Source organism: Aedes aegypti, chromosome 2, assembly GCF_002204515.2.
Source record: "Aedes aegypti strain LVP_AGWG chromosome 2, AaegL5.0 Primary Assembly, whole genome shotgun sequence".
Classification (NCBI taxonomy): Eukaryota; Metazoa; Arthropoda; class Insecta; order Diptera; family Culicidae; genus Aedes; species Aedes aegypti.
In genome coordinates this window covers 55,171,828-55,184,736 of record NC_035108.1, presented here as the reverse complement: position 1 = coordinate 55,184,736, position 12,909 = coordinate 55,171,828, and the positions used below count along the sequence as shown (strand labels likewise).

Below are 12,909 nucleotides of genomic sequence, written 5' to 3'. Positions count from 1 at the left end.
AAGAGTACATTTTTTCGAACTCTGTAAAAGAGTACTAAAGAGTACACTTAGCCTAATAGCTTAAAATTTTGAAAATGCTCGTATTACTAACGTGTTTATCTGAATTTCCTTGTTTTGATCATTTTTGTATTATTTTTCAATCTCAAGTTGTTGCTCACATTAACTTTAATGACATTGATTCTAAGTTAACAGATTTGTTCAGTCGGTTTTTTATTTATAACGACGTAGGGAAGGTGTACCGGTATTCACCATGTACCAGTTATTCGCCACACCGGATTAAATACCGTTTTACGACATATATGGTTGCCAATTGTTTAGTGTTCACTAAATTGCTTTAAGATGATACGGAAACATTCTTGGAAACTGCAAAATTTTCTAAGAAAATTATAGAAAAAATCATTTTCCTAAAAATTTTTGCTTCTTTGCACCTATTTTTCGCCATGGTGTTCCTGATTCGTCACCCTCCATAAGAAATCAACGTAGGTAGCGAATTCAGGAACCGAAATTAAAATCGTGGCGAATACTGGTGCAAGTGGTCCAGTATTTGCCACCCCCATTTTTAATACAAAAACAAAGTTTATGATTAGTTTTTATATTTTCCCTGCTGAGCATGGATTGAAAGCTTTCGTTTAATGTATTGACAGTAACCAAAGGTCTTTTGATTTATGTATAAACAATATGTTTCCTTAGGGTGGCCCAAACTGGTACACTTCCCCTATATAATAAAGAAAGCCGTTCAAATTTAGGCAATATTGTAGTCTATCATTTTTTTTAGTACACGCAGAGAAAAATATTTTGAAGTCAAATAAATTCTGAATCATTTTAACAATATTTCTGCATTATTTGCCGGGTTATAATTGCTTCTCATTATTTTAATAACTACTAGTAATTTAGTTCAACAATATTTCTCGTTGAATTTGACAGCTGGGGTCAATGTGGCTCAACAAAATAAATTGTTGATATAAAAAAATAGTTCTTTCAAACAACAAATTTGCGTATTAAAACAAAAAATGGCGTTTTTGAAACAATGTTCTGTACTTTTTCGATTTAATAAAAATTTATTTGAAATAATAAATCCTTTTTATTATCTCAGCCTCCTCACACTTCATTTCCCTTTATTTTGAAATGAACAAAAACGATTAAATGTAGCTTTAAAAATCTAAATATATTTACATTTTCATGTGCTACCTTTCACTAGGATATTGCAGATTAATAACTGGCATTTCCAAATTTCCAATTTGTTATTGAATTAGTTCTGCATCGCAACCGGGGGATGGACTCATCAGATCAGTTTCCTTCTGCTGAGTTAGGTTCAGCGGTTCGAGTAGGAGTTAGCTGCAATTTTGTAAAATAGCCTATTTGATTGCAAATTTAAGAAACTAAGAGTCATAACTTACCCAGCAAGGCTTCGGTCATGGTTTTAGATGTTCCGAAACTATTAAATAAGTAGAAATTTTCTTCTCATCCGCGACAGACTTTATACAATGTAAAGTATAGAGCGAGAAACAAAATGACAGGTCAGGTCTTCAGCTTTAAACACTGATTTGAACTTATATCAAAATCAACAATGGAAGTATTTGAAACAAACAAATCTGCAATTTAAATTGATATGTTTAATTGTTGTTTCAAAAATAAATCTAATATAAAGTGCTTTCAGTAAATTCAAAAATATTTTTGTTTTGTTGTTAAACATCATTGCTGTTTCAACGCAATTTGTTTGATTACAACAAATAGAAAGCGCTTGTCAAAAATAACAAAAATAACTATTATTTTGAATATTTCTCTGCGTGTACTGTTCGATACCAAATTTAGAACGATATTGGTTTGTACAGGAAACTAGAACTGAGAAGACCCCTTTTTAAAACCTAGGATCTGAAAAGAATCTCGAGTATTGTCATTAAATTAAGATTTGCTAGGGACTTGTTGAAGCAATATAGAAGACGCAAGTTAGTTTAATAGTTTAGTTGCGTCTTTTGGGCACTATATTTTAAAGTTACATCCTTTCATTCTCACAGCTGTGTTCAGCCATTGGACCATTGGAAAACGACGTTCTAATAAAAGTGCCTGAGCAAAAGTTGTTCCCAGTAGTTCAAAACTAATCCGATAATCAATAATGAACTATATTCTGAAAATCAATAGTTAGCTAATTATTTAACAATAGTTTTACCTTTAGGTCACTTATATCTATATTTAGTTAGATATATGAGCTTGTGAATACTTGCTGATCATTATTAAGCTAATCGTACCAATTCGAATTAGCTATATAATTTAACGAAAATCGTTGGATCCCTGTTTTCATGGGAAATATCTGGTTTCTTCAAAATATTATTTGATTTGTTCGGCAATCGTCAGTAATGACTAGAAAAGAGTACAATTGAACCCATTTAGCAAAAAAGAATAGTACACAAATTTTTAACACATAAAAGAGTACATGTACTCTAAAAAGAGTACGTCTGGTAACCCTAACGATAATCGGTAGTTTACATAAATTACTGAGACTCGGTAATCTATTTTGCCACAACAATCAGCAAACAAATAATTTTACTGAATTTCGGCAAAGCGCATCTGTCAAAACGTGAGCTGCAGAAACCATGTGCTCGAAATATTTTGAGATGTTCTTCGAAAAAGCGCGTGGAGAGCGCCAATATGTATTCAGCGAATTTATTGTATTATGGCGAATAGCTGTGTTGAGTCAGCAATCGTCAAATCTATTCTTATTACACTTTTAGGGATATTCCTTGGAACTTCTACTCTCCACCATATGAGTGCAGCAAAATGATCGTGCTGCCTTTATTTGATGAAAAAGCAAAAACACACATTTTCTCAAATTGAAAAAAGTGAGATATTTACAGCGAAAGTGGCTCAAACAATAATACATCAATATGAATAAATTTGCTTTCATTTTTAAAATTTATTTTACCGTTTTCTTCTTATTATTCTTCCAATCAAGAAAACAATCATTTGCTGAATTTCAGCAATGCTGTGCTGAAATTTTCGGCAATGGATTACCGATATCTTCGTCAAAATTTGACAGCTGGGCAGATTTTACATTTTGCAGCGCGATCGGCACTTTGAACTTATACCGAGATTTTTGCCGAAATCTCAGCTGTTGGGTTCTCGGAAAAAAATTATTCCAGCCTCGGCGAAACGAATTAAGTGTGTAGTACCGTTTTGTCTCAAATTCCGAACAGACTCATATTCCGAACACTCGGTTTTTGTATGGCGATTTGGTTGAAATGTTTCGGTGAAATATGTCACCAAATAACAAGGCAATGGTAGTCAATTGCAGTTCAATATTAACGTCTCCAATATAATTTATTCAGTGGAAATAGTGATGGTTCTCTAGTTTGAGGCCAGTAGAACAAGCTCAGATGAATTGATTTGCGAAATTATTAATTTAAATACGATTTAATCATGCTGTTCGGAATTTGAATCAAGGTGTTCGGAATATGAGATAGAATGAACACAGTGTTCGGCATTTTAATCAAAATGTTCTTCCATAGTTTAATGTAAAAACAATACTAAACAAGTTCGACTAAACATTTTTTTTCGGCACAATCGACAGCTAACAGTCAGACTTAGCCTAGAAATTAAAATTTTCCAAAATATCAGCTAATGTTCTTCTTCTTTCTGGCGTTACGTCCTCACTGGGACAGAGCCTGCTTCTCAGCTTAGTGTTCTTATGAGCACTTCCACAGTTATTAACTGAGAGCTTACTATGCCAATGACCATTTTTGCATGGGTATATCGTGTGGCAGGTACGATTATACTCTATGCCCTGGGAGGTCGAGAAAATTTCCAACCCGAAAAGATTCTCGACCGGTGGGATTCGAACCCACGACCCTCAGCTTGGTCTTGCTGAATAGCTGCGCGTTTACCGCTACGGCTATCTGGGCCCCAGCTAATGTATGCCTATTAAATGCGTTTGAAGTCAGTGTTGGCCTTGAGTGTTCGGAATATGAGTCAAAACGGTATTTGAATGGTCTAAGATGGCCGTCGCTTTTGCAGAAGCATGATTTGAACAGCTCACTACGCGCGCATAGTAAGGATATATGGAGCATCCGATGCACTGTTTGTCGCGGGACAAACCGTTTGTCGGATGTTGTAACATGTTGCGATCAACATGAATCAGAATGCTATCACGGCATAATTTGCCGCCCAAGCCATGCCTAATTGATTTTCTGATCAGAAATGGCATACCAGAAGACAGATCGTGGAATAAAAGCTTTAAAATCCTCGAAAAGTTATAACTTTGGGTTGTGAACAATTGATCGTCAGCACACATGCCGAGCGATTCATTTTTCGAGGAGCGGAGTTTGTTGTTAGGCTTTGACGACTAATGGTTTATCGTTGTTGCTATGCTAGCATGATAAAGAACAATCGCGATCCATCATTTGTTTTATCATGATCACTAGATCTTCATCCTTGACTACGACGCAAAAAGGAAGTGTACATCATCGAGATCAAGTGGTCGGTGTCGGTGGACTACATGAAATTTGGGCTTCACACAGATTAGTCAAAAAGTCTAACAGTTCTGATCTTTTTAATGCAATTTTTATACAGATGATTCATCGAACAGATAAGTTTCAATATTACAGCAAATAATGTAAATATTCTGATATTCCGAATACTGAGAGCAATATTCTCTGGAATCATTAAAAGCACTTGGTCCAGTCTGACTAAACACCGACCAAGTGTAAAAAGCAGGCTATCTCCGTCGATCCCCTTAAGGCTGCTCACTAGCCTGGGACACGGTTATATGAAAAATTTAGATTCTCGCTCCAGTCCACTTTTTGGATTGCATTTAGGTCCCATACCAACTGTGCAACATTTCAGCTCGATAGGCGAAACTATATTTTAGCGCCAGCCGTTCAAAGTTTGTATGGGATTTACTATGGGAAAACATACTTTTGCAAGGAAAAATCGCCAGAGGTCGCCCATTGACCTCTATAAAAATTCTAAACACAGATTTCGATAGGCATTTCTACGATGAACAACATTGTCGAAGACCGCAAAGCAATCCGATGCTTGTGAAAAAAGTTATTAAGCATAGACTATTCGAAAATTTTGCCCGATTTTGTTATTATTGTTATTCTTTTAAGCTAAGTATGCTGTTCCGCTCAAGAAAAGTAAAAATTTCTGCTGAAGACATGGTCAAGAAAATTTCTACAGTGAGCTCCATTTGAAATGACATTTCTTTTCATCTGCGTACTGCGATCAAAGAAAAATGCTTTTCTTGACCATTTCTTGCAAGAAATTTTCCACGCATCGAGATAGGCGATTACTTTTCTGTTGAGGTGCATACTTTACTTTACGTGTTAATCAACGTCACCTTGCCAATGGACCAATGCACAAGTTCACTAATTTGACGTTTGAGCGGTGCCGAATTCACTAGGTGCCATGGTCACATAAATAATACGGCACCGCTAAAACGTCAAATAATGAACTCGTACATTGGTCCATAGGTTTTCATTGAATAACTTTTTTCACAAGTGTCGGATTGTTTCTCGGTCTTCGGCAATATTCTTCATCGTAAAAACACCTATCGAGTTCTGTGTTCAGAATTTTTATAGACGTCAATGGGCGTCCTCTAGCGATTTTTCTTTGCAAAAGTAAGTTTTCCCATAGTAAATCCCATACAAACTTTGAACGGCTGGCGCTAAAACATAGTTTCCCCGATCGAGCTGAAATTTTGCACAGTTGGTATGGGATCTAAATATAATCCAAAAAGTGGACTGGAGCGAGAATCTAAATTTTGTCCCACACTACTGCTCACATCTCAACACCCGAACATCAAGCAATACAGCCAGCAGCAACTACCATTGACCCAGCGTCTCCCTCTAGCCGAGCTCCAAGCCGAGATGATGTTGAACCAGCACCATACAGAACCAAATCAGGACGTCATGTTAAGGGTCCCCGTAGATTTACGCCCACTAAGAACTGATATTTAAATAACCACTACTCCGAAATAATTGTTTCGTAAAATAAATTTGCGCACGAAAAAAAACTTACCTCCATTGGCCGTGGGAGTATCGTTCGCCGCCAGGACCAAGTTTTCCGCCCGGAACTTGGACGATGCGTAGCCCGGAATCTGAAACTCGCTCTCCTTGGCCGGCACTTTGGTCTTCGGTTCGGTTTGGTTGCAAACAATCGTGAAGTTGGCCCGGCCCATGTACGGAGTCATGTGGATCAGACAATCGCTGGTAAACACCAATCTGGGCACGTTGTACTTCCGGCACAGGTCAATCACCATCTGCGTCCCGTCGACGTTAACCCGCTGCAGCTCCTGGTGGTTGGGCGGGAAGTCAAAGTTGATGTACGCCGCCATGTGAAACACGCAGTCGACACCCTCGAATGCGGACTCAATCTTGGACGGTTGGCAAATGTCACCCACGTACGAGACGACCCGGTGGGTGTCGATGTGACCTGAGGGGGTGGTGAGAAGAGAAATGACATCCAATATATACAGTCATTGCCAAAATAAAGTTATCACTTGCTTGGAATCACGCGAAATTGTGAAAATCATACACTAATTCATAAACAATTCACAGATCTCACTTATGAAACTTATGATCCCATATGCAATCATATAGGGTGCAGAATCACTTCCATGATTCACTTTGGCATGGGGGGGGGGGGGGTGTTATCGGCCGAATTGTCTGAAACTTTGCACTAAAAGCACTTCAGTACGACGCATATTGTGGCCAAATATGAGCTCTATAGCTTTCAAAAAACCTTACTGCCGAAGTGAATCAAAAGTGCCAAAAATAGGATCCGGCTCCCTATATATCGTGATTAATGGTAAGCCTAAGTATTTTTGCCTTAGTGTTCGTTTCGTCTGTTGCGCGTATGTTAACAATGTAGCAGAAACATTTTACCGCAAAAAAATTCTGCTTTGACGTACGATTTTCACCAATTTGCGTGATAAAAAGCAAGTGGACACTTTATTTGGGTGGTTACTGTAATACTCCATCATACACGCGTCGTCTTCGCCGTCATCATCATTGGTTAGTCGCTTGATGTGGTTCGATGTTGGTTTGGCTGCTGCCGGTTGGGCCATACACAGTTAAAAATAATGAAGATTACACGTAATGTAAACTTCACTTATGCGATGTAAACTTGAAGTCATGTAAATTTAAGTCTTAAATCATGTAAAAATGTGTTATATGTCATGTAACCACTCAGGATTCTGCTGGATTACATGACATATAATTTAAGTTTACATGACATATCATGTAAACATCCATGATTTTCCACGCTCCAATTATGTGCATTATATGTCTCAGAAATTTACACGTTTCGTTCGAACTGTGTACTTACCGAGTATATTTTCGTATGGCTTCAAATCGACGACACGAATCTCGCGCACCTTGGGGTCACGTTCCTGCAGGGTTCTGATCAAATGTTGACCGAGGAACCCGGCGCCACCTGAAAGGAATACGACAGAAGGTCAATAATTGCCACTTAGTGCTGTCGTCCGGGAGGGGAAAAATGGCTATCAAGAGGAGGAGGAAGTGAAAACTGGTTACAAATAGGTTGGCCGGGCAAACAAAAAGTGGGCAGAAAGGAGACAATCCTTCATCGGAAAAAGGATACGTTCTTGTGCGGTTTTTCGCACCAGAGAATCGTGACCGGAATCTGGATGATGGAATCAGGGTTTCAAGATTTTTGTTGGGTGAAAATTCGAGCGAAAATATTACACGACGACTTACTGAGAGTTCTCACTCCAACATGTTCTTTACTATAGTAGCACCATTGCGTTTGGATCTTTTGAAAAAAAAACTTGTAGTAAAGCAAACTATTTGAACATAAGCTTCAGTATGCAGAAATCTAACGAATCATCACTAATATTGATCCAGCTTCAAGTGTCGACCCAGAAATATTTGCCATCCAACACGTGCCGGTAATTTGCTGGCTACTTGGGCACGTCAGGTGTTAATCATCAATATTTACTGCCTTTTCACGATCAGCCTACATTGCTGAGTATTGTCAGTTGTTTCAATAGGCTGAGAATAACACTACGAATCGCGGCTGTTACAGCGGTGAAAGCCCATCTTACAGGTGACCCCTAATTCATGATGAGATGCAGTTTTCATACTTAACGTACCTAGGAAGGAACGGTTAGGTGGGTTTGAATAAAACCTAATCGCTATCGCATATGAAGTCTGTGGACTACCAGGGTCCCCTCCACAGTATTGTGGCTTTTCTGAGCTATCCAGAGCAATGGTACAGGGGATCTAGAGTTTATGTGAGAAAATCGGCTGCTTTTCTTCAGCCTGATGCTGAAGCTAAATAAGGGTGAAATTATGGATATGTCGTTACTTAACTTAAATTAATAAAAGGCAGAGTGCGCATCGTACCTTCGTGTTGTGCGTACACGAATTCTCTCTGCTCTTGGAAGTTTTCTTAAAAACTACCTAAAGCAATAAAACAGTACTTTTCAGTGCTACATCAACAGTACTTTTCAGTGCTAAAATTAAAAACGATACTTTTCAGTGCTACTAAAACAGTACTTTTCAGTACTATTTTTTCTACTATTGATCCCTTTACGATCCTTGTTTGGACCCGTGCCTTCGATTTTTCGTTGGACCCGTTGGCGAAAGCTAGCGGTGGTAATCCTTCTTGGACACCGTCTTGGGAAAAAAACCTCTCGAAGGTCACGTCTTTCTCGTTTATTAACTAAACATGGTATCAACAACTAACAAAAGGAAGGGTGAATCTCTGAATTCACTACTTCCTTCCAAAAAAGTGGGTTTTAAAACTGTCACTACACGTGTCAAGAATGGAAGAGAGGACGTTTCTCCGGAATGTGAACTTTCTTCCAAGAGTGAAATGAATAATTGTATCAAAATGAGCAATCAGTTCGATGCTCTAGACAAATTTTCCGAACACCAAATCGAAGCAGCCTCTAGCCCAGGCTCTTTGATTCATGTGAGGAAGCAAAGAGTGCCGCCTATCGTGGTCAGTTGTTCCGAATTTGGGGGATTTAGGCAGGAGATCTTGAACTCCATTAGGGGAATCAAGGTTTCCTTCCAAATCGCAAAGAAAGGAGACTGTCGCGTTTTGCCGGAAACTCTTAAAGATCGTGAACTTCTTCTCAGACATCTTGAAGAGAAGAAGCACAAATTTTTTACTTATGACGACAAAACTGAACGTTTGTTCAAAGTCGTCTTGAAAGGTCTCTCAAGTGACTATAAGTCTCCTGAAGAGATCAAAAATGGAATAAATGATTCACTTGGATTTTCCCCAGTCCAAGTAATCATTATGAAAAAGAGAACCCAATCTGGAATTGTTCGGAAAGGGCTTTCTCAAGAATATTATTTAGTTCACTTTAACAAAAAAGATCTAAATAATATTGAAGCTTCAGAAAAAGCAAAACTTATGTTCAATGTCCTTGTGACGTGGGAACATTTCCAGAAACCTGGAGGAAATTACCAGAACCCCACTCAGTGCCGTCGGTGCCAAAAGTGGGGTCATGGTACAAAAAATTGTCGCATGGATGCTAAATGCATGATTTGCGGAGCTTCTTCTCACGCCAAGGACGTCTGTCCAGTGAAGGAAGATACCACCAAGTTCATATGCTGTAATTGCGGGACTAATCATAAATCCAATTTTTGGAATTGCCCTCCACGCAAAAGAGTCATTGAGGCTCGTGCCAAGCAGATGAAAGATAATATCCGTTACGATAACGGTCGTTTCCGGAATTAGCCTGGTAGAGTATCGAACAATGCTCATTTTTCAGTTAACGATCGCTTGATTAGGAATCATACCCACCAGGAAGATCATAATCATGCACGCAAATAAATCCGTTCCGATATACGTGAACAAAATGTCATACGAAACGGAACGGACTACGTATGCCGAATCGTGATTTAGTTCCCGTAAGCGTGATTTAGCAGATCTCATTTCCATGAACTTTTTCACTGGTTTGAGAACAAACTTCTTGGCTCCAAACTGGCATCTTCGGATCGTAACGCTTCCAATACCATGATTCTGAAATCACGATATTGAAAACCTCTAAATTTATATTTGTGATTTGGTTCCAGCTAGCGCGAACTCTGTTCACGCGCGCTGCCAATAATAACGCATGCGCAGTAGCACTCAACAAAACAGACTCGAGAGCGAAGACACCATTCATTTTCTGGCAAAATCTTTTTGTTTTCCAGCAGATTGTTTAGTTGCAAGTTAATTTTAATTGAATTGATCGCCTATCCCGACGTTGCTCCTGCTAAAAATGAAGCCTGCTGCTTAAATGGACTGAATATGCAACTGATAGCCGATATTTTTCCTCGAGAGCGTAGCTGCTTCTACAACGGGGCGAACGATGGGAGTTTTTCTTCTGCAGCTCAACCAAAATTTGCAGTTTTCGGGGAGGTTTTCAGATGTGCAACTTGTGAATTTACTGGTCTGTTGCCTTAATGAAAACATACAATAGCTTCTCTTATTTCGGAAGAAAATACCCCAAAACTTTTCTTGAGAAAGTGGGCCAAATGATGGGGTTTTTAAAGTTGTCATTATAATCGCAGATATACAGAACGCGCACAGTGTTCTTGTATACGTGAAAGGAGTTCTCGTTAACCAGAACAAATATCACGTTTCCATGATTTCTCTGAGCTGTCAGTGATCAGTGAGCAGGCGTTACGCACGATTTGTGGAACTTAGTTCCTAGATCCGTGATTTCTATTCATGGTGTATTTTCGTAAAGCGAAAATCAGCTTGTTCCAGAGTTCATTACTGATAGTGCTCATTTTTAGGAACGGTTTTATTTGCGTGTGTTCATTCACAAACTAATTTTAACCCGTCGGGTAGCCGTTCGAATCTTTCAATTTCGAATGTATCTACCCACGGAAAATCCTTTGCCGATATCGTAGCAGGTAATTTGAACTCCTCCCCTATTCGTTCCATGAGTACCCATTCTACTTGTTTCAAATCAAATGGAAAAAAACCCTACCGCCACAGGTAACTCATACTCCGCTTCTTCGTCTACCAAAAATTCCAATGGGAAATCATCAGATGTACCCACTTCAAGTGATATGTCTGCCTCTGATTTTAATTTTCTAATCGAACAATTGAATCTAATGATTGATGCAATGTTCAAAGCCACCACTATGACTGAAGCAGTCCAAGTAGGTGTAAAATTTACAAATCAAATTGTTATTGGATTACGTTTTTCTTATGGATCCAAATAATAATTTAAATATTTTAAATTTGAATGCTCGTTCTCTGAATGGTAAAGAGGACGAGCTGTTTAATTTTTTTACAGCTAATAACGCGCATATAGCAGTTATTACCAAAACTTATTTAAAACCTGGATCCAAACTAAAAAGATCCTAACTTTTTTGTTTATCGTAATGATCGACTTGATGGGGCATATGGGGGAGTTGCAATCATCATTCATAGGCGTATAAAACATCAACTGTTTTCGTCATTTGAAACTAAAGTTTTTGAAACTTTAGGTGTTTCTGTTGAAACACAGCTTGGTAAATATACTTTCATAGCTGCCTATTTGCCTTTTCAATGCTCTGGACAGCAAGTTAATTTGCTCCAAACTGACTTGCGAAAATTGACTCGTTTTAAGTCAATTTTTTTTGTCATTGGTGACTTTAATGCCAAACATCGGTCATGGAATAATCCTCAAAGTAATTCCTACGGCAGAATTTTATTTGATGAGTGCTCTTTAGGATATTTCTCAATTCAATATCCTGATAGCCCTACATGTTTTTCCTCTTCTAGTAATCCATCTACTTGGTCTTAACCGACTCTAGTCATCTTTGTAGCCAATCAGTTACTCATGCTGATTTTGATTCTGATCATGTTCCTGTTACATTTCAAATATCCCATGAAGCGATTCTCAATCCTATCAGCTCCAATTTTAATTATTTACGAGCCGACTGGAATATATATGAAACGTATTTTGACTGTAATTTTGATGTTAACATTTCTTTAGGAACTAAACTTGATATTGACAATGCTCTTGAAACGTTAACAAATTCCATTGTTGAAGCCAGGAGCATTGCAATTCCAAAATGTAAAGTAAAATTTGAATCCGTGATTATAGACGATGATCTTAAACTCTTGATCCGTCTTAAAAACGTGAGGAGAAGGCAATTTCAACGCACTCGTGATCCTGCTATGAAAATTATATGGCAGGATTTGCAGAAAGAAATCATGAAACGTTTTGCAGATTTAAGAAACAAAAGTTTTGAAAATAAAATTTCTCAATTGGACCCTCGCTCTATGCTTTTTTGGAAATTATCTAAAATCTTGAAAAACCCTCAGAAGCCAATACCGGCATTGAAAGAGGAAAACAAATTATTACTAACTAATTGCGAAAAAGCTCAAAAACTTGCTATGCAGTTTGAAAGTGCGCGCAATTTTGATTTAGGACTTATTAGTCCAATTGAACATCAAGTTACTCAGGACTTCGGAAATATTCTCAATCAAGAGAACGTTTTCGAAAATGCCTGGGAGACTGATTTGGAAGAAGTGTGAACTATTATTAAAAAAATCAAAAATATGAAAGGTCCTGGCGATGATGGAATTTTTTACATCCTCATCAAGAAACATCCAGAAAGTAGCTTATCATTTTTAGTTGACATATTTAACAAATGTTTTCAATTAGCATACTTTCCTGACAAATGGAAAAATGCTAAGGTTGTTCCAATTTTAAAACCAGACAAAAATCCTGCAGAAGCTTCTAGCTATCGTCCAATCAGTTTGCTTTCTTCCATCAGTAAACTTATTGAAGAGGTTATTTTGAACAAAATGATGGCCCACATCAACGAAAATTCAATTTTTGCCAATGAACAGTTCGGATTCCGCCATGAACATTCGACCACTCATCAACTTTTACGTGTAACAAATTTAATCCGTTCCAACAAAACTGAGGGCTACTCTACTGGTCTTGCT

General features: G+C 38.0%; 1 protein-coding gene across 1 annotated transcript in view; it reads right to left on the bottom strand.

The window, feature by feature from the left end:
- Window positions 1-12,909, bottom strand: part of LOC5566270 (3 beta-hydroxysteroid dehydrogenase/Delta 5-->4-isomerase) — an 80,246-nt gene that overhangs the window by 26,157 nt on the left and 41,180 nt on the right. The window contains exons 2-3 of the mRNA XM_001650614.2: window positions 7,321-7,428; window positions 6,013-6,426 (exon numbers count right to left, since the gene is read on the bottom strand). Of these exons, the coding sequence (XP_001650664.1) occupies window positions 6,013-6,426; window positions 7,321-7,428 (522 nt within the window). The remainder of the gene's footprint in view (window positions 1-6,012; window positions 6,427-7,320; window positions 7,429-12,909) is intronic.